Genomic DNA, 21,948 nt, shown 5'->3' on the forward strand with positions numbered 1-21,948 from the left:
CCACCCAAGTGTAAATAAGTCGACAAGATCAAAACGCCCTTAACAGAAACTCTTTATTCGGATAGAGAAATTCAGGAAGTACAAAAGATGCAAAAGCAAAGCTACATTTATTTTACTAAAACAGTCCAATCGTAGTAAGAAACAACAGTCTTCAAAGCATACGCGACTGAGGTTACGCCGAGCGAGGACGAGGCCAAATCACGACGGACACGAGATCATTAGTAGCTTTAAAAAAATAGTGGTGCCCTAACACAGTAAAAGACTATTTGGACATGTACTTTTACAGGGCTAACCTTCATCAGCCTTACAACGTCATCTCCCAGTTCATAGTTCAATTGTGAAGCATGCGTTTTATTCCATTCTTGAGTAGTTGCAAACGTTCTATTCTAGTAGCGCTCTAAAAACTTACAGTAGTAGTTATTAAATATTGAGGTTTCATGAGGAAAGAAAGGGTTGAGGTCCTTTTCAGTTTTGTGGAATTACTTTAGTGAGAAATATACCACAGTGGAGTTGGAAGTAAACCATAGCTTGTCTTGAATGCCCTCATCGCAGTAGTTGAGTGAGAATATCTGAGCTAAACGTGCGTCAGAGTACACGGAGTACTGCAAAAGCCTTACGACTAGAGAATTCTAAATAGTTTTGCTTAATCGGAGTAGATCGGACTGGATTTAGCCAATATGTTGGTCTATATTGGAATTTCTGGCTGGTTTCGATGCATTTTCTCCTCTCTCAGCGTCGTGAGATCCGTTTCCTGCTCTGGCAGTTTGCTGAATGTCCACCGTGCTCTTCTCCACTTCACACTACACTACCCTGTCCGATAAAGCCTACAGTCCGAAACAAAATGCTTTGAATAAATATTAAATCTTCTCTCAATAGTTCACCCTGAGACAAGTGTGAGACTCGAGGATCAGTGAGCGGGAGTTTGGACGCTCTGCTGGGCGAGAGCGCTGAGGGGAGCGGATTCTACGGCTCCGTCGCTCCACAACTCGCCCAGACGCAGCGTCTACGATGGCGGAAGCAGCTTTGAGCTTTAATCAGAAACCGCCTAAAGCATGTCTTTGACAACTCTCGACACGTCCAGAAATATATCATGCTCCTGAGACTAGAAAAGGACGTGCAGGCGGCTCATGTCTCCAAAAGACACATGTAGGACACTGTTATTTTAGAATTCTCTTATCATCACGCAATATATTGGAAGAAAAAGGTTGAAGAAATGCATTGAAACAAGTCATAGGCCAACAAACTAAATGCGTCAAAACTACTCTATTACGTTATTTGGAAGTCATTTGATGAACTGACTCATTTTGCAGTGTCAGCAGTTACGGTCCAGGCGTTTGGTGAAGTGAAGCGGCTCGGCGTGGACTCGGGACACGCCCTGAGCGCACTGACGCCTCAGAGGACGCTCCTGATTTATTCTTACCTGGTTTCTTTGGCTGATCAGATGGAAACGTGAGCATGCTGGATATGGTTCGGCTATGGTTTACATGCGGTCTCCCTTCTGCCCGCGCGGCTACATCCACACTCATTCAAATACAGTGCTTCTCCCAGCATTGTTGTGGTGTCCTTGGGCAAGACGCTTCAGCCACATTTCAAGTTTAAATGACACATATTCTGCATTATTTCTGCGTTTTTGGCCTTCAGACATGCTCTTGTACCTTTGCTTTGGCGTCACACGTTTCAGCACTTCAGACTGTGTTATGACTCATTTCAGTATCACGGGGCAATAAACAAAAGCTAGCTTGGCCCGACTAATGTAAGCACACAGTTGGAATGAACGTGATTTGAGGCAGAAATGCACAAAACGAGTTTGGTGATGATTTCTGGACTTCGAAACAGCAGGAGACCTCAGAATCTGAACTTTTGATGCCACAAATCTGGAAGATTTGAAAGACATTATGCTAAATTGACTAGAGCTTTTAAACATTTAGTTCAGGCTTGATGAATCCTGCTTTTCCCTCTGAGCCTCAGAAGACAATCACCTCTGAATGTCCCAGTTTTATATCATCACAGGTAAAGCTTCGAGATCTTCTGTGCTGTTCATACTCCATAAATCATCATCAGACTCATTCTGCATTAGCGTGTCGGGGGCAATCTGTGTTTGTTCATCTCTCCTATGCAATATCATCAGCTGACAGTGGATGGAGCTCCTACTTCCTGTAGCGTATGACGTGTGCTTTGTGTAGACAATTTGATGAGATGCTAAAGCGTGAGAAGCCAGAGTAAGGACAGTAAGAATACATTAGTGTGGATGTAGCCTGTCCCTCAGAGCCACTCCTGCCGACATAATAGCGGTTTACAAGTCAAACTGCTGTGGGGGAGGCACTGGTTCCTCTGGGGCCGGTGGTGGGGGTTGGTTGTTGTTGGGAGTGGCTTCAGGAGGCGGGGCGGCAGTGGGCGGTCCCTCCGAGGACACTGGGGGCAGGCTGTTGCTGTCCTCGCTGGGGGGGACACTGGAGCTGGGAGTGCTGTCTCCTGGAGGCTCGGGAGGGGGCGAGGCCTTACCCGAGGAGGACGAGGGCGGGTCGGACGGGGGCCCCGCGGCAGGCTTGGACTCTACTCCAGGTTCTGCACCGGACGATTCATCTGGAAAGCCAAAGAGAGGGTTTAACTAGAACTTTGTACAATACGATCGTCGAAGTGTTTGTATCGATGTGGACCTGGGATTAGACCCTAGTATCTTAGTAAAGTTAAGAATATTTTATGAAAGTCAAGCTGTGTTTACCTTTACCTTCTACTCACTTTTCAAAATGTAGGTCGCAGAATGGAAGGATTTGTTTTCAGCCTGTGCTTCATACAGTGCATCTTCAGACCGTTGCACACAAGGACCATTTTGGAAAACTAGGTTATCGTTTGATTAATACTAAAAGGTAGAATCTGTATTTCAAACTTGCATAAACATGATCTCATATCTGTGTCTCCAGATATGAGATAATATATATAAAAAATATACCATAATTTTACTGCTAACAATTGTAATGCTGATTTATGCTTAATTACATAAACATTGGACACGATGGAGTCGCCGGTGCTTGTGCTCTTCACCCTTCATTTAGTACAAGAGCTTTTTCCTTTCATTTTAATGAGATTAAGATGCTGACTGAAAGCTACGCCAAGAACATTTACATATTTATATCATTTTGGGATACGTTTTAAAGTTAGTACAATCTATACAATAATTATTTAAAGGGTCACAATTAGAGGAGAGCAATACAGTATTTCAACATTTAGATTGTGAATATTGTTGTGAAGATATGCAAAATATGAATATATTTTGTAAAAGTTAAAGGTGGTATGGACGATTTTTTCAGCAATTTTTTTGATCATATTTCCTCGTGGCGTGGATAAATCATCTGTCCTGCCACGTATCAATCATAAAACACACCTACCGCTCACCTGCAGCCGCGTCAGGCTCGTCCCCACGTTTCCGCGTGCCTAAGCGCATGGATCTATCATAATATAGTTCCCTCAGTGTACGGGGCAAAATGAAGACGGAGAAAGACAGTTCGAGCTGACTCAGAAGTGGACAGAAATCTACGGGAGACGAGCGATGTGATGCGCTCCGTTGCGCTAATAAACAAACGCACGTGTGTGTTGTATCAGTCCACACGGGGGAGTGCGCATGTGCACTTCCGCCTGCGTTCTCAAATCGCCGAAAAATCGTCCATACCGCCTTTAAATAGCCAATAAAGAAAATTTAAAAAAAGTATGGTGATACTTCTGTGATTAACTTTACAGACAAGTTACAACTGTCTGATAATTAAACCTTAACTAATATGTTTTTATTTTTTTTTAGATTGACATAATATTGTTTGCCAACCCCTTGTCAGTCATTCAGATTCATTGTTGTGGCCTTTATGAACAGATAAACAGGAAATCTTTGTAAAATGTGTTGTCACGGGGAGTTCTCTGCAGACGACATCATCTCTAATATGATTTCAGACAAATGTGATGTACCTATGGAGCTGATGAACCTGATTAAAGCCGTTTGGGTGGCGTCGTCTCTTACCCGTCTCCATGGGCGTGTCCTTGTCGTCCTCTTTGCCTCCCGCCGCAGGCGGCTCAGAGTTGTTCTGTTTCTCCTCCTGTTTGGCTGCCCGCTCGGCCTGTTCGGCGGCCTCCTTGGCTCGCTCCTCGGCTCGTTTGCGAGCCGCCTCTTCTGCTGCTGCCATCTCTGCGGCCAGTTTCTCCATGTCCACCTCCACCTTCAGCCCGCACAGCTGCACACCACACGTCACACAGCACACTTTAGAGCCAGGGAACGGTTCATTTAAATCTGTTGACTTAATATTGAGATTCCAAATAGATTTGCCATCAATATTTTAATAATAGGATTCAGTCCAGAGTTAACATTTTTAACATGTTCAGGAGAATTGATACAGAATTGATTTCTTTTCAGATTTAAACTAAAGCCGTTACTCGTTTTATGCAGAACACTTTTGTGGAGGAAATTGTGTTACTTTGCGATTAGATTGCGATTAATCTTCTTAATTCAAGTCTTTAATTTGGGTAATTTCATTGTTTTTTTAATTACATAGAATCTATTCTTTGCTAAAATTGCTATATAAAAACAAAGATTTATATTTATATTTAGACAAAAGCCATTTTTACTGTCAATGTGTAATTCCAGCCACATCTTTTACATCTGTAATGTGAAGAACTCAAGTTTCACTTGAGCATTAAAGCTGAAAAACAGACATGACAGATTGCCCAATGCTGAAGGAAGATTTTGGTATGAAACAAAAAAATGCTTTTTTCCTGGATCAGTTTTTGGTTAAAACATTGACTGTTTTTGCAAGTATCAGTGCTTCACCCGTTTGAGTTCTGTGTTGAAGGAGTCTGTGGTCTCCAGGAAGCGCCTCTTCTTGTCCTGGTGTCTGTCCTCGATCTGCAGCAGTTCAGCCTCCAGCTTTCTCTGAAACGCAAAGAGCATTGGCTCAGTCTTTGTGCACCGGCGACAGCTTGAATCAGCATTTACGTCTACAATCTGACTACCGTATTATAGATAGAAGATAATCCCTCTTGAAGTTAATAGTAAGTACATTCATTTTGACATTTGGTCCAGAAGAACAACTACAAGCCCTTTATTTTCACTTATTGACTCAAAACACTACCGAGTCACAGGCCACATATTCACAGAAATATGAACTATGTCTACATTTAAATTCTGACAGTACAAAGCCTTTTTAGAGTGAAATGTTACAATCGCACGACAAACACGAGCGTCCCGTTACCTGGTGCACCATGAGCGACTGGACCTGCCTCTTGAGCACCTGCATGCGGCCCACGGTGACCACGGAGCGCACGTCGGGCACCACGATCTCGCTCAGGATGTCGCTGATCAGCCGGTGGTTCCTCTGGAAGCGAGCGGCCGCGGCGTGCTTCACCGAGAACCCGTCGTCGTAGTCTGGACACAAACGGAACGGACTCGATGAATAAATGAAGTGGTAAGTAAATGTAACGTCCCATATACGAGCTGCCGCCGCCGCCGCGTACCGTCTGGGTCCTCGGCGGGCTGGATGCTCATGTAGGAGTCGCCCTTGTCCATGCGGCTCTGCCTCTGCCGGCTCTCCTCCTCCATGGCGGCTTCAGCGCGGTTCTTGGCGTTGACGTAGGCCAGGTAGGCGGGGGAGTTGTGGTACGCCTTCAGGGAGTCGTTGTATTCGATCTGGGGGGCGCAGAAAGTCGATGTAACGCAAAGTTATACATACACAGATGGTAGTAGGACTTGAGCGGGCCTACCTTCTCGGCCTCGTACTCGTTGAGGTAGTCCTGCTTCTCCTCGTCGGTCAGGTCCCTCCACATCCCCCCGATGATCTTCCCGATCTCCCACAGCTTCAGGTCTGGGTTGGACGCCTTCACTTGGTCCCATACCTTTCGTTTATTCCACGTAAAGCCAGACGACGGAGCGGCGAGAGAAATTATGGTTATTACAAAGCATGTGAACCCAAGGAAAAATATTATGAGAAACTAAGAAAAGTGAAACATTACAAGGTAGAGAATAGAAATATTGGTTAGTTTGTGTGCATGGTGCTCGTTAAAACATTTAAACTAGTGTGGATTTAACTTAAGGTAAATTGTATAAGTCAGCTCAGTCATAAAAATCTGCTAAAGTTACCCAATCATTAATAAAATACACTAAACTAGAAATATTAAGCATGTTAGAAGTCTCAATCGGAATTTAGGACTGTTAATGATACAGAAAATGTGTGGCGTTTTGTAAACTTTATAGTAACTCTTCAGTAAATGGTTGCCATGTTTCAGTCGCATGTTTGCTCACAATGTACAAGAAGTACAAGAGGAAAGAGGAAAGGTCAGAGCAGAAGGAAAGGTCAGAGCAGAAGGAAAGGTCAGAGCAGAAGGAAAGGTCAGAGCAGAAGGAAAGGTCAGAGCAGAAGGACAGGGCTGAACGACTTGAACAACATCAGATGAAAAAGTATGAACTGAAAGAGCAAAATTAGAATATTGTGAATGTTGTTTTGAAGAATTGGAAAATTTGAATACATTGTATATATTTAGTGTATTGTTTATTGTAAATAAAAATATAAATGAAAAGTATATGTTGTAAATAATACTTAAAAAAGGGCATTTGGTTTTTTCATGTAGGGACGTCACAATGTAATTCACATTAGACATTTCACATTTGTATAACTCAACCTACATTAGTGCGTTTAAAGACACGTTTTACAACATTGTCTGACTAGTTATTGGAATACTGAATATTGGGATAATCATATTTGTCTAATTCAGAGCATGTTTGCAGAGGTCTAAACCAGCCATGACCCGCATTATAAATAACCTTTGGCATTGGTGACCCACAATCATAAAAAGTAGGCTGCCCCCAAAGTAATAAAGTCGCCTCATGTCTAATGTTGGATTTGATTCTGAGGATACAGACCTAGACAAACAATAATCTACTTGTTAAAGACTATATTGTATATTGTATCAATTGAAATGACACTTTGCGCTGAAATAATTTTGCAATCCTCGGGTTGAGAACCACTGGTCTAAACGACAACATAATTTACTTTTATATACTTGTGTAAATAAGTGAAACCTAATTGATTCAAAGTCATTCCACTGTGGCAGTCGTCCAGCCCTGACAGCGTCACAGGATGTGAAAGACACGAGCGGAGGCTGAGAGGGCGCAGAGGGAGGAGAGAGCGAGTGCAAGGTGAGGTTTGCGGCGGTGGTGCTGAGGCGTCCTGGCTTGGACTGGCTCCACCCCCACACCCCGGCCGGAGGGCGAGGCACAGGGGAGGGAGGACAAGCAGTAAAAGCAGACACCGTGGAGGGGTGTCTTACCTTCCTGCTTACCTTCCGGCTGTACCGCATGTAAGGCATCAGGGGCTTGTCTGGAGGCTTCGGAGGCTTTGGGACGGTGATCCCCGTGGAGTTCTGCTGGAGGCCACAAAGAGGGGAGGAAGCAAAAGCAGAACATATATAAAAACAATCATTACATTTACTGTAAGTGAAGTAACATTAGAATAACGTTTGGGTTCAATTCATAAATATATGAAAATCAATTACTTGATTATTTGATTTATATTGAGTTGTACGTTTACAAAACTAAATTTTAAATGTTGCACTAATGACATACACTGTCTGGCCAAAAAAAGAAATGATAACCACACCAGAGTTAAAAAGACACGCCTTTAGCTTTGATTACAGCACACATGCATTGTCATTATTCCTCACACAGATCGTGAGTGTGTCATTGTTCCTCAAAACAGATCTTCAGTGTGTCATTATTCCTCCTGAGCCCAAACAGCAACAATAGAATAAAACACCAGGAACCGCTCCAAATCTAAAGACGACTCACCTTCGCACAGGTCCATATTCCACTCTCCTGAAGTCTTTTGTGACATATGCTCAGATTATTCATCTTCCTCTAAACACTTGTGTGAAGCATAGACTTTATAGTGAAGCTTATAAACGTCAGTTATTTGACTTTAACACCTGTAGCTAATTCGACACGGTTTAGTTTGTGTACAAATGTCATTGAACTAAACAGTGCCCAAGTGGAGACTATCCCGCCATCGGGGTTTAAAACTTACTGCTGTGGTACGCAAGAATTTGTATTTTAAGTTACCTGTGACTTGCTGTGGTAATATACAGCGATAATTAGCCCTAATGTGGTGGCTAAAAAGGTGTTTTATCACTTTTTTGTACTGCATTGGCTAAACATGTGTCTTATACTCTCCAAGGTCCAGTATTTGGGCCTGTACTCCCGACAGACCATGCTTTCCTATGGACTGCAGACTAAGGTTTTCCCCTTTGCGCGGTTCTGATACGCGGATGTCAGACCCTGAGAACACCCACATCTCTTCCATGACCACGGGATTTGTCTTTCCACATGGTTGTTTCAGAAAGGAGAAGCCGCTCACTGCATCACCTGCAGCAGTTCTCCAGGAGGAGGAGAGGACCTACTGTATTTGCTTCAATCCAAGTGACTTTTATTTTTGGAGAGGCAGTGTATTTTGAATAAGCACAAAAGGTAAATTTACAAAAGTATATTATATTAACAAAAAGTCATTCCTTTCAATATTTCTTAACGTTTCCCATAAGGGTCATTCATAGAAGTCATTGTGAGATGCATGAATGCAAAACTTCATATGTTCCAAATACACACACAGCTGTACTTCAATCTAACATGACACTCTAAGCTTGTCTTTGTCATGTACTTTTACTAGTGCTTTCACAACAAAAGGTATTTCTCTCATTTGTTCTGATCTGCCATGTGTGGTATCAGCGTTAGCCCTGTCATCTATATGAAGTCTAAGCTGCGTCTGACCAGTGCTGCTGGCGTCCCTCTGTGGAGCATGCATTACCCTGCCGGAGCCTCCGGAGCTCCCTCCCAGGCGGAGGTTGTTGTAGGCCAGATGGCTGTAAGGGTTGTAGCCCACAAACCCCGGGGTGGAAGGCAATTGCTGATGGAAGACAAATGAGACAAAACACGAATGAGAAATGGTTCACAAACAAGAGGAGGAAGAGGGCCAACTCAAAGACGTGGAAAACTAATTATGCAAAGAATTTAAGGACTTTTTTTACTTGTTTGTTTCTCAGTGATGTCATGCAAAGGCAAGAGGAGGAGGAACAGACATTCAGATTGAGTGCACAACTCGAGTTGTTGAGTTTTTGGAATAAAATCATAGTTTTCCCTCACAATCATGGGAAAACTAAAATTCACATTGGTTTACATCAGGCCAGGGCAATTGTGTCTAATGATTTGTCCTTTCTCAGATGAAAATTGTGTTATCTTATTGTACAACTTGATGTAGAATGTGGGAGATGTAATTTTGGATGTTAAAGAGACACACATTCTGCATCACCTTTAAACTTCTTGTACTTTCTCTTCAGCGTCTCGCGTTTTAGAAATAATATATATTGAAAATCACACATGACTTTCTCCAAGTCGTGCATTCTCTCATCATTTGTATAAGGGTCACTCCACACGATCTCGTAATCACCGCTCTGTCGCCCGCTCTGTCGCCCGCTCTGTCGCGTGCTCTGTCGCGTGCTCTGTCGCGTGCTCTGTCGCCCGCTCTGTCGCCCGCTCTGTCGCCCGCTCTGTCGCCCGCTCTGTCGCCCGCTCTGTCGCCCGCTCTGTCGCCCGCTCTGTCGCCCGCTCTGTCGCCCGCTCTGTCGCCCGCTCTGTCACCCGCTCTGTCACCCGCTCTGTCGCGGTGTGTCCGCGTTTATCTCACTGGTTAGAATAACTCGCCGGATTTTGTAGTTTCCAATCACTGCGTTCACACGTGCCGTCACAGGCAACACAACACCGCTCTGACGAGTTCTTGCTGGTTTGATCTAACGCTAACACAAGCACACAGGTCTAATTAACGTGATTTGAGTCCGAAAGGCTCTGGTGATGATTTCAGGACTTCAAAACAGCACAGAAGACCTCTGAAACTCTATTTTTGACACCACAAATCTGGGAAATTTGAAAGTGAGTTGAACTTGTGAACAGGATTCATCAAACAAGTGTGAATCAAGCTAAATACAACCACATTTTTGACGAGTGAACAATGTTATAACATCTTTATAGTCAGATTGATTACATTGAGTTTAGGAGGTAGGATTGTGTCCTTACGCATAAATACTTATCGTTTAGGATATTTTAATTGCCAACTAATTGCCACTTTGCTGTGCTCTGCCTCCTGAATGTAAACTGTAACCAACCACTCACAGTGAGAATTTTCACCTGTGTATTAGCGTGAACACATGCCAGAAAACTACGCAAGGCCAAAGAAGAACTAATGCAACTAGAAAACATCTTTAAAATCAAAGCGACTTAAACAACATAGGAGAAAGTGAACCTGTGTGGATATGACACGAGAAAAGGTGGGAAATGAAAGGAGCGGTGGAGCTTTTAGGATAGAGAGAGTGAATGACAGGGGAGGAAGAAGTAGTCTGACTGGTGAGTTCTTACCGTCGTTGGGGCGGGGGGAGGAGGGGGGGCGTACGAGGGCCGTTCTGCAAAACAAGACGACAAGGGATTTAGAAAAAGCTAGTTACTGGCAGTATTGGAAAGACACAGTGGAAATGAGCAGCACACACACTTCAACCATTTAAATCTACAAAAACAACAAGAATAGGTCAAGCGGGACTACTATGCCTTTATTTTAAAAATTAAGTTTACTGTACATATAGAACAAAAATATTAAAGGGAGTGTTATATAGAATTTATATTTTAAAGGTGCAATGGACGATTTTTCGGCGATTTGAGAACGTAGGCGGAAGTGCACATGCGCACTCCCCCGTGTGGACTGATACAACACACACGTGCGTTTGTTTATTAGCGCAACTGAGCGCATCACATCGCTCGTCTCCCGTAGATTTCTGTCCACTTCTGCGTCAGCTCGAACTGTCTTTCTCCGTCTTCATTTTGCCCCGTACACTGAGGGAACTATATTATGATAGATCCATGCGCTTAGGCACGCGGAAACGTGGGGACGAGCCTGACGCGGCAGCAGGTGAGCGGTAGGTGCGTTTTATGATTGATACGTGGCAGGACAGATGATTTATCCACACCACGAGGAAATATGATCAAAAAAAATCGTCCATTCCACCTTTAAATTGTTGCCGATTCAGCAGGTTTAGAAGAGTAAAAGCATTTATAGCGAGAAGAATTAATAAAATCAATAAATCAGTATTAGAATGATTTTTGTGTGTTTATTTCTCCATTTTGTATGTTCATTTAATTGCATAGGCCTAATATCTAAAGACGTTTCGACACAATTCTAGCAGTAGATTAGTAAATAAAACAAGACCAGTATATGAAGCAGCACTTGGACAGATGTGGCAGGCATATTCCAGCATTTATGAATCATAATGTATGACGTTGTCAATGTTAAACATATATAAATATGTAATAGATGAACACAGACAAAGGAACTATAGCATTTCTATTCTTGAAAAATACTGTAGCACTTCATTTATTAATTAATTAAATATACAAGTTTGCTTACTTGACATTTTGTCTGGAATAGGAGGCGCTCTGCAGCCTCAGAACATCATGAAAAACCTGCAAGAGAAAACAGAAGAGTTATTGTGTTCAAACAACACAAACAGGTGCAGCTAAAGAAGTTCATTCACTAACTTCAGACTGATGCTACATTAGCATGTCTAGCCCAACAGCGGCTAACCCAAACAAAGGGGAAAGCTTCAGGGATCATTTTCATTGATTGGAGTGATTTTCAAACATTTGAGCAGTGTATGATGCGAGCACCAGCTGTAAACAAGAGTGAGGGAAGCTCTTTGGAACTTCCGATCAGCAGAAGACCAAGAGCAAAACTGGTCTGAAGATTTGGATGAGAAGACTGGCGTTAGCTCGCGGTTAGCCGCACGGACAAAGCTCTCAGGCGCTGTACATGGAATATTCACTAAATATAGTCCCCGACAACAAGCTACTAAAATAACCAGTGAACATTTAGTCCCGTGGAGCAGGTAAACTAGACATAACAGTGGACAATATGAGCAAAGACAGTATTTTAGTGAATGAATACTCACTCCGCCCTTTGTCTGGAGTCTACCGCTCTGGTCTGCTCTGCGCCTGCGGGCCGCACGCGCGCGCCGCCGTCTGCACCGGAAATGAGAAACTTGAGTAGTCACGTGGATGCCGTTTCAAAGTAAAACAAGGTGAATATATTGATTTAATGCGACTAAACCATGGATCTATTATTTATATTATGGCTAAACACATAATATAATAAATCCATGGGATAAACGACAATTATTTTTTGTGAAAGTGAACACATAGACACTGTATTGTAGATAGTATTTCTATTTTAATGGAATAAAACTATTCAGATACAAAATTTTGACATTCAGCTGCTCTGTGGAGGGACAGGTCTATGAAGGTTGTTTTGTGTTTTTACATTTTGCGCCTCCAGCGGATTCTGACATACCTACAAGAGACAGTTGAGCATGTCATTATTCATTGTACTAAATTTCAGCAACACAGACAAATTCTGGAGCAAAAAGTGTGTGAAATTGGATCAGATTGATATTACGGAAGTTCTGCACAGAAACTCACAGGAGGTTATAGTTAAAAGGTACTTCTTAGGTACCTTAAATCAACAGGATTGATAGGGAGGAAGGACTTCTAGGGCCTTCTCGGCCCACACTCCATACCGGACGGTGGCGGTAATGCGCCTTCAGTTGCGTACTAACCGCCAATAAACAATATAAGAAAAAGAAGAAGAAGAATTCTGACATTCTAACTTCCGCTCTGACTCGCTGCGTAAACATGGCGAATGGCTAAAAGTCGTTTGAATCACTTTGCCCTAAGTGTTTGATTTATAGCTTTCTTTGGGGTAAAACTAGTTTCGCACAGGGGATTCTCTGCGGTTTTGCACAGGGGACTGTGCGATTACATTTCGTTGCTAAAAGGTAAACAGACAGCTGTTTTGTTGAGCTCAATGGAAGTTAGCTAGCATGCTGCTGCTAGTTTTTTTTTTTTTTTAGGAACGATGGCCATCTCGTTTATTCTCTGAATTTCATGCATTACAAGTTGTTTTCACATTTTGATTGAGTTTTATGCTGTTTACCTTGCAACAGCATCCTGCTGCATTTGAAAAATATTATGTAAGATAGCTAAATTATGAAATATATTTCCCCTTTCATAGGACGAACATACACCGGCACAATGGGACGACGTTCGACCTCCTCCACCAAGAGTGGGAAATTTATGAACCCCACGGACCAGGCCAGTAAGTACCCTCTCTCCTGTAACACCCCGTCTAGATCATTATGACACAATTATAACACATACCGTTCTTTCTCTCAGGAAAAGAGGCCAGGAAAAGGGAGTTGAAAAAGGTATTTCATCTTGACACACAGACAAATGTTAGCCATCCAGCCTCAACACAGTTATTAATGTATCTGTTTCTGGATGTTATGACAGAACAAGAAGCAGAGGATGATGGTGAGGGCGGCTGTGCTGAAGATGAAAGATCCAAGGCAGATCATCCGAGACATGGAAAAACTGGACGAGATGGGTGAGTCGACTTTGTATGGGTAGACCAAGAGAAGAAAGTTGCAATAGTCTAAATGGGAATCACAGGATGAAATCAACTTTTTAAATGTATTGTTTTGAAGTAACCATTGCTTTTAAATGGGCCTACAGAATTTAATCCAGTCCAGCAGCCTCTTCTAAACGAGAAGGTTTTGAGAGACAAGAGGAAGAAGCTGCGTGAGACCTTTGAGCGAATTGTGCGTCTGTATGAGAGGGAGAACCCCGAAATGTACAAAGAACTGCGCAAACTGGAGCTGGACTATGAGAGCAAGCGTGGACAACTGGCCCTCTACTTCGACTCTGTGAAGGTCAGTTTGAGAAACACACAAATAAAAATAAAGGATACAGTATTATAAACACAGTCTATTTGAATGGGTGACATTAGCTAATTGTAATTCTTAGGTACGATTTGCTAAAAATATTTAACGTAATTGAAATTATTCTGACAAGAATTGTTCAAAGATCCTATTTAAACACAAATGGACAAAAAGGCTGAAATAGGCCCATGAACAGACTAACTATTAAAATACTTGCTTGTATTTCAGAGCATGTTTGTACAGATCTATACTATAGTTAGCAGTTTTAGGCACAATTAGATGGGATATTTAGTTGTTTGTGGAAGATATTATGCCACTTCTTTGCTATTAGTTAATTGTATCTACCGGTATTCTATTTGCAATTTCGATTTGATTGTGATTAATCTTGCAGCCATAATATTTTTGCTGTAAATTGAGAACTGTCAAATTGTAAGGGGTGTCTAAATGTTTTTCACAGATGGCAGCATTTTGAACATGTACAGAGCAGAGGGCCCACGACAATGATGTGACTCATTAAATATGTTTCTTTTGACCCAGTTTTGCTGAGCCACCACTACACATTTTAATAAGACTTGTGATCAAAATTTAGCATTAACATGTTTGTTATTTTACAGTAAAAATTTACTACTTTAGATTATTTGAACCAATTTAGCAGGAAGCCTGAGGGCCAAAAAACTAGGTTGGAGGGCCGCATTTGGTCCCCAGGCCATAGTTTGGACACTCCTGAAGGTGAACTGTGTATCCGCACCTCCCCTTGATTAAAGATTTTGAATATATAAAGTAAGTAAGCACTGTACTTTACACTTGGTTAGTTGATAATGTTTTAGTAATCGCCCATATCATTTGAACGAGACCTATGATTCAAACGTAAGAGTTTTTAACCACGGTAGAATAGTTTTCCTTTCTCGTTTCCCCCTCGATGCAGCTCTCCATAGTCATGCTCTGGCAGAGCATCACTTTGTTGTGATAATGACCGTGCATTTGATTTATGTAGCATGACTTTGAACACCCAGATACTTTGCTATGCATTATTTATTCACTCCACACCTGGCAGTGGTAAGCCACTACACAGCTGCCCTGGGGTAGACGGTTGGAAGTGAGCCTGCTAATCTGCACCATCGGCCCCTCCCACCAGAAGTGTCTTGTCTAAGGACACAACAAGTTTCCTCTAGAGCCACTGCTGCCCCACTGCGGCCTCCCATCCAAGTACTAACCAGCCCCGTCCTGCAAAGGGGCAGACGGAAATCAATGTCGCAGTTTTCAACCCGGATGGAAGCTGACTTATTACTTAATTAAATCATTAATAGCTTAATATTGTGATTTTAAGTATATAATAATAATCTAGTGGTGTAAAATATAACTATAGCAGACAAAAGCCCAATGTAATGAGCTATGCATTAGGAATGTCCAATCACATATAATTTCCCATTACATATCACAGAAGCACAATTCATGAAATTGTGGTAAAAAAGGTTCTGTTTTTTGCCTTTTCAGAATGCAGAATCCGTGGAGGTGGACAGTATTCCTTTACCAGACATGCCTCATGCTCCATCCAACATCCACGTGCAGGACATCCCACTGCCAGGGGCGCAGCCTCCCTCCATCCTGAAGAAGACCTCTGCTTTTGGGTTTGTACACTTCCATGTGCAAAGAAGTTCAGAACATAGAAGACATAGAAGAATGCTACTTCTATGTTTATTAAAGTGTTTGCCTGAAATGGAAGTGTAGTTAATGTCTTTTGTTTTGCTGCTCCTCACAGGAAGCCCTCGCTCTCATCGGGTCCCCTGCTGCCTTCTTTGCCCAGTGTCCCACGTTTGCCTCCAGGAAGGAAGCCCCCTGGCCCCCCACCAGGACCCCCACCTCCACAGGTCCTCGCTCTGTACGGCATCCCAACACGCCGCACTTATGGCACTGATGGAGGTAAGACACACTCCAAAAGCGTTCAGCAAAGGAAACATAAACTGTACAAATGTTTTAGTTTAACCATGCCTTTTTGTTATTTAAAGTCAAGCGTAGTCACAGCTCCTCCTCGTCAAGATATAACACAGGACATAAAATGCAGTGTCCTGATGATGAATATTCTGTTCTGTTTGACAGACTTGACTATTCCCGGGTTGGATAGAGACATTACGATGGACAGTGGCAGCGACAGTGAACGAGGCAGTGGCAGTGACTCTGGGGAGGACAGTGAGGACGAGCTGGACAAGGCTGGAGACGAGCGGAGGGAAGAGGACGAGGCTGGAGGGGACAGACACGCTGGTGAGTTTGGCTTCTCACTTCTTGTTTTTCAGATTTGTTCATGTATCAACCATGTTGTATTTTGATTAAAAATACTATCCACTTCCACAATCACAGTGTGTCTGACAATATTTACATGTTGTAAAGCTTGATGTTTTGATTTTTTTAAAGGTCTCGATACCCAGATTTGAATCATTTGCGTTGCTTAATAAACTAATCAGTTTATTAGGACAATGTACCATTACATTAAGCCATTGGCTAAAGCTGGGAGATGTCACAAAAGTACACATTTGACTCTTTCATGATACTTTAGGGCTGTACAATTAGCCCAACATAATCAATCCTAAAACAAGGATCAATTAGATGCCAAATTCGATACTGAAAAAAATTGTGCTGCAAACAGAATATTATTGAAACAATCAACTAATTTTGGAATTGATTTATATGTTGTTGTTTTTGTTGTTTTATGGCGATAGGCATCCAAGTGTTGCATTACCGCCAGACTTTATTCTTCAGACTTATATGTTGATACCTATATACATACCTGAGCATTAATTGAATAAAAAGCCCTTTATGTGTAAATATACTTCATCAGGATGTCCTCGAGCGGCATCACTTTGGCTTCATCTGGGTCTAGTTTAGTCAACATCTCATTCTACCGCCTTTTGAAATCTAAAGTAATCATTTAATCGAAAGAATAATCAATATACCAATCAATTAGCAAAATAATAATTAGTTGCAGCCCCAGAAACATGCTAGGATAAAATTTGACTTTTCCTGAATAGTTTTAGAAATATGTTGGAAATATGATGGAAATTGGTGCTTTCAGTGCTACAAGATTCAATATTCAAGTGTTTTTATCTGTGTCTGTAGGCCGCAGAATACGTTTTGCAGACGCGCCACCAGACGCTTCACAAGAAGGGAAAGAGAAGAAGAAACGCTTGGTGAAGAAGACCAAGGACATCACCCCTCTGCAGGCCATGATGTTGAGGATGGCAGGTACAGTCTTATGTCAGAATCACGTGAAATCTTCTGATTGTGTGGAGGACGTCCTGTAGCATCAAACTGAAATGGAAGCGAGGGCTGAATGTTTAGGAACTGGCTCTTAAATGTTCTCTCGGTGATCGCCAGGCTCCTTTTGGGAATTACTTTTGTCAAATTGCATTCATGTCAAGTGCACAAGTTAACTAACATTAATCTAATATGGTGGTAAAATATCTTTCTTCTGGAAAAATGTACTAAAAGTACAATATTTACAGACTTCAGACTCAAGTCTGCTCCAGACCAGTCTTTTGAAATTGCCATAGCGACTGAGTGAGACTCAGAGTATGAAACCCAAATGACAAAGTAAGTCACACTTTTCCCTTTGTGTCCATCTTAGAAAGTAACCCAGTTTGATGAAACTGCCTCTGGTTTATGGTCAATGCTACTGTGCCTCTCCAGATGAAACAAACACTGTCACAGATCCTAAATTGACAACATGAATGAATTACATGTGTTTGGTTTTCAGGCCAGTCCATCCCCGAGGAGGAGGACGAGGAAGAGGAGATGGAGGAGGAGTACACTGAAGACTCTGATGGCTCAGACACAGGGGACACAGGACCTCCAGGGGACGCTCAGGCTCAGCTCATGTCCCAGCGGCTCCCACCTCCAGCAGGACAACCACCACACATGCAGGGCCCACCCATGACTGGACCACCACCTCTAGGACCACCCCCAGCCCCCCCAATGAGACCCCCTGGACCTCCCTCTGGGCCACCTCCAGGACCACCTCCAGGTTTGAGCTCAATGGAGTTTCTACATTACTGTACTATTGGAAAGTGTTTGATAAGATTGTTGTTTTCAAAATGTTAATTTAGTTTTAGTGCTAATACATTTTTCGATTTACCCAACACGTTTTTAGTTTTAGTTGACCAAAATGTTGAATTTGGTGATTCATTCTATTAATTCTATTTGTTTTTCTATCTGCTAGAAATAATCATAATAATTAATAAATGCATCAATTTATGTATTATTATTATTATTAGGTATGTTTTCTGTCTGACCAGCCCGTCCCTCTTACATGAATGTAGAAGGGTCTTGAATCGGACCATAAAGCGCATCAAAATAAACCTGGAACGGTCCAACCACAGCCACTAATTTGTAGCATCTGTCTCTCAAATGTCAAAGATATCTTCTCTCAAATATTCTTATATCATTCAGAACAAGATATTTAAACTATTACCCCTAGGATATAGAAGGCGCTTCTTCCCTTTTTTATTCCTAAACTGCCATTGTTTAATCCACCTGTCACTCACGCACATTTGAAATCAGGGACAGGATATTAGTTTGGCATTTTATTCCGGAAATGCCCATTATTTTAACCAAATGAACTGTTCCTAAATAGAATCCTGCCCTAATTGTATAATAATATTCTGAACTCTAAGCCCCACCCCAGGTTCCAGACCCAAACATCTTTGTAAAGTTTAGTGGTTTTAGCTGGCCAGACAATGACTTTAATAAGACTCGTTAAGACATTGAGTTTCCTCTTGCTGTGAAGCACTTTGAATTGCCATGTGTATGAAATGTGCTCTACAATTAAACTTGCCTTGCCTTGGTTATGGTCTGGTTTGTTTTGGGGCTCTGGGACTCATTTTGGGTTATTTTTATTATTCAGCTAAAAGATCTATACCTTTAGTCAACGGAAATATCTGCTTTCAGTCATAGTTTTAGTCTTTATGATTAATTTGTCTTTATTAATATGATAAAAATGACAACACAATTCACACTGTTGTTCCTCAGGCGCTCCTCCCTTCATGAGGCCTCCTGGTATGCCCGGGGGTATGAGAGGTCCAGTACCACGTATGCTACCCCCAGGACCTCCTCCGGGCCGACCCCCTGGCCCCCCTCCTGGCCCTCCTCCCGGTCTTCCTCCAGGCCCCCCACCACGAGGCCCCCCGCCCAGACTTCCCCCTCCAGCACCGCCAGGTAAGCACACAGGATACACAAGAGAAACAGCACTGCGTTTGCAGATAGTTCACACTTTTGCAGAAGCGTGCCTTTTAACGTCTCACTTCATAATTGTAGCATATGCAGCTCTCTGAAGAAGCACTGTAGCTGTAAGTACTGGCAGCATGCAACAAAATAAAGGAACGAAAGAAAAACATGTTTATCTAAACTAAATAAGTAAAGTTTAGGCTACAACAAGCTCGTACAGTCTGATTGCTGCAGGGCTGGACAGCATATAGCGCAAAATCAACAACTCTGGAAATGCGCCTCATATTCACAGAGTTACGAGCACAAACCGCAGATAAACTGATGCGTTTCTGGATTTTATACTGTAACTATTTCTCTCCACATTTCTGTAGAATTTTATAGCAGTAGCATAACACATGAGGTCAGTTGTCCTGACTTAAGCTTCAGGCTTAAGTTTTTCTGTCCAGACAGTCCATTGTCCAGTGCAGCTCCCAGACAGGGGGCGCTGCAGGACAGAAGTGAGAGACAGCAGAGGCAAACACTGACACAGGATTTAGACATAAGTCTTCAGCAGCATGTGAATAACAGACTAAACACAACTGTAACACAAGTGTTCTTCTGATAAACAATGGCCCCAGTTGAATCTTGGAGAGGAGTACCAGTAGCCTGCGATGATGAATGTGATAATGAATTTGCACTATGTACATTTTGTGTGGAAGTGGAAGCTGGACAGAATAGTGTAATACATATCAGCCCCAAAATACAGCAATCGTTTCAGTACATACAATACAAGCAGTATTGTTATTATGGCATTGGCTTTTGTGCCCATATTATACAAAATCAGTAGTAGTCAGTGAAAATCCAGAAAATTACAGTTTTATCAAATAAAAGTATAAATGGCATGTAGCAAATGGCATTACTGAACCTTAAGACTACGACAGCTGTATGCCAGCTTCATCAAAAATAAAAATAAAAATGTTGCATTTGTATAATGCTTTTAAACCTGCGAGACAGATTAAGCGTCTTGTCCAACGACACAACTGCAGTATTCACCTGAGGCAGCTGCAAGCCGTCTTAACAGGTTTATGCTAAGACGAGCAATCCAACACTGAGCTCCTGCCACCCCAACGCTTTAATTAGTCAGCTTTTGTGCTCAATTCAGCTCAGTTTTCATGTTTGAAAATGGTGTTTCTAAACACATTTTATTAATGGCGTGCCTGCAGAGCCGCGGTGCGCTCAAATAACCCAGCAGTTTCAGGAGCCGCGGCACGGCCATATAACCCTAACCGTAACCTTGACCTTGACCCTAACCCTAACCCGGCGGGCACGGTCTAACCCGGCGGGCACTGTCTAACCCGGCACGGTCAAATAGCGCAGCAGTTTCGGAAGCCGCGGCACAAAAAAACATGCAGTTTCGGCCGCGCGCCGCGGCTCTGTAGACACTCCCTTTATTACTAGTAGTGAACTTGCATTCAGTATGTATTTAGTGTGTAAATGTTTTCAAGTTGTACATTTTCTAATTTTCTGACCCCTTGTCCCTTTTATTGTCACAGGCATGCCCCCTCCTCCTCCACGGGCGGGCGGCCCCCCACGCCCCATGGCCCCTCCCATGTCCCTGTTCCCTCCCCCTCTCAACGCCAACGTCCTCAGCGCCCCTCCCAGCATCAACCAGAGGCAGAAGGCTCCAGGCTCCACGGGCCAGGACACATCCCAGAGCTCCATGCCCCCTCCACCTTCCATGCCTATGAGACCGGGCGGGATGCAGATGCCCCCTCCACCTGGCACCGCCGGGGCAACCATCGAAAAACGAGCCAACATCACCACGGCTGCTGGAGGGGCTGCGGCGACCATCTCCGCCAAGCCCCAAATCATCAACCCCAAAGCAGAGGTCACCCGCTTTGTGCCCACGGCGCTCCGGGTGCGCAGGGACAAGATCGGGTCAGGGGCTGGTGCGGGGCACGTGGATAAGGGGATGGGAGGAAGGAGGGACGATCACATGGGAGGCGGACATAAGCACGGGCACAAACATCACGCCCCCGCTACCTCCATGGTCCATCCATTGCAGATGGGTGCTGTGGCTCAACCCAACATGAAGACCAAGGACCAGGTGTATGAAGCCTTCATGAGGGAGATGGAAGGACTGCTTTGAAACACAAAATGCATGAATTCAATTTCGGATAAAATGTGTGTGACTATTAAAGGTGTGTTACCACTACTAGTGCTACTACATTCAATCACTGTTGTTTGTTGATGGCGCACTATGTAACGTTTACCAGTGAAGAGTCTGCCATCTTCTTGTCTCCATGGAGATGATATTGCTTTGCCTGGAATGTCCCACAGTATGGCATTAAAGTACATGGTATGTTAAAGACATCCGGAGTGTCTATTTTGCATTTATTCAATCACAGGTGTTTTTATTGTTCAAAACACCTTGAAAAAAACCTGCTTTCTTTAAGGGAGCAGGGTCGCCTCTCCACAGATCTGACCTAGTTTAATACCATACTTTTCAAGCAAAGCAATAAAATCTCACTAAAAACAGTTGTTCAAGAACACTTTGTATTTTGATTGTGACCAACCAAAATTAAGTTTGCTGTTTGGTTTAAAATGTTTCTGAACTGAAGACTTTTTCATTTTAGTATCTTACATTACAGCTCCTTTAATAACCACACACCCATAAGAAAACAATATTGTACTAACTCTAGGATATCGTATGTCCTTGTTCTCCTCCACACATTATTTTTTCTTAACGATGGCTGTCATTTCATGTGACTTTTTTTTGTATGATTGTATTTTGGCTGTTTATTTTATAGAGTGAAATCTCCAGACCTGTAATCCGAGGTGAGGGATGCTAATTTAGCCAGCAAAATAGGCATACGTTTCTGTAAATGTTCTGCTGCCCAATAAAGGCTCTTTTGTTTTTAA

The 21,948-nt window shown here is 42.8% G+C and overlaps 2 protein-coding genes across 7 annotated transcripts; one reads left to right on the plus strand and one right to left on the minus strand.

Moving 5' to 3' along the window:
- Nucleotides 1-35: 35 nt before the first annotated feature.
- Nucleotides 36-12,085, minus strand: LOC140357892 (SWI/SNF-related matrix-associated actin-dependent regulator of chromatin subfamily E member 1-like). Of its 6 annotated transcripts, none has more exons than XM_072442447.1 (11): nucleotides 12,010-12,085; nucleotides 11,469-11,524; nucleotides 10,430-10,473; nucleotides 8,829-8,927; nucleotides 7,315-7,395; nucleotides 5,740-5,871; nucleotides 5,494-5,665; nucleotides 5,232-5,404; nucleotides 4,811-4,912; nucleotides 4,007-4,217; nucleotides 36-2,583 (listed from the first exon to the last, which is right to left on the minus strand). In XM_072442447.1, the coding sequence occupies exons 2-11, from the start codon at nucleotides 11,473-11,475 to the stop codon at nucleotides 2,294-2,296; spliced, it is 1,311 nt and encodes a 436-aa protein (XP_072298548.1). In that variant the 5' UTR covers nucleotides 11,476-11,524; nucleotides 12,010-12,085; the 3' UTR covers nucleotides 36-2,293. The 6 variants fall into 6 exon arrangements, with proteins under 6 accessions (XP_072298548.1, XP_072298546.1, XP_072298547.1 ...); XM_072442445.1 differs by having other exon boundaries at nucleotides 7,303-7,395; XM_072442446.1 differs by having other exon boundaries at nucleotides 7,315-7,398.
- A 649-nt stretch (nucleotides 12,086-12,734) lies between these two features.
- LOC140357884 (WW domain-binding protein 11-like) lies at nucleotides 12,735-21,948 on the plus strand. Its single transcript, XM_072442432.1, has 12 exons — nucleotides 12,735-12,891; nucleotides 13,128-13,211; nucleotides 13,289-13,320; nucleotides 13,406-13,499; nucleotides 13,628-13,824; nucleotides 15,328-15,461; nucleotides 15,593-15,753; nucleotides 15,931-16,092; nucleotides 16,945-17,070; nucleotides 17,582-17,848; nucleotides 18,853-19,038; nucleotides 20,580-21,948. Exons 2-12 carry the CDS (start codon nucleotides 13,148-13,150, stop codon nucleotides 21,173-21,175), a joined length of 2,019 nt encoding a protein of 672 aa, XP_072298533.1. The 5' UTR covers nucleotides 12,735-12,891; nucleotides 13,128-13,147; the 3' UTR covers nucleotides 21,176-21,948.

Source organism: Eucyclogobius newberryi, unplaced genomic scaffold (genome assembly GCF_026437365.1).
Source record: "Eucyclogobius newberryi isolate DKJ021-1_F unplaced genomic scaffold, fEucNew1.0.hap1 SCAF_13, whole genome shotgun sequence".
NCBI classification, from domain to species: domain Eukaryota; kingdom Metazoa; phylum Chordata; class Actinopteri; order Gobiiformes; family Gobiidae; genus Eucyclogobius; species Eucyclogobius newberryi.

Bases quoted from the DNA above. Each gene is read 5' to 3' on its own strand.
- LOC140357892 (XM_072442444.1), bottom strand. The intron at 5,405-5,493 runs GTACGCGGCGGC...GTTTGTGTCCAG, and splicing joins GCCCGCCGAGGACCCAGACG to ACTACGACGACGGGTTCTCG. The intron at 4,218-4,810 runs GTGAAGCACTGA...TGTGGTGTGCAG, and splicing joins TCAACACAGAACTCAAACGG to CTGTGCGGGCTGAAGGTGGA.
- LOC140357884 (XM_072442432.1), top strand. From the start codon at position 13,148: ATGGGACGACGTTCGACCTCCTCCACCAAGAGTGGGAAATTTATGAAC. The intron at 13,500-13,627 runs GTGAGTCGACTT...ATGGGCCTACAG, and splicing joins GGAAAAACTGGACGAGATGG to AATTTAATCCAGTCCAGCAG. The intron at 17,071-17,581 runs GTACAGTCTTAT...TTTGGTTTTCAG, and splicing joins CATGATGTTGAGGATGGCAG to GCCAGTCCATCCCCGAGGAG.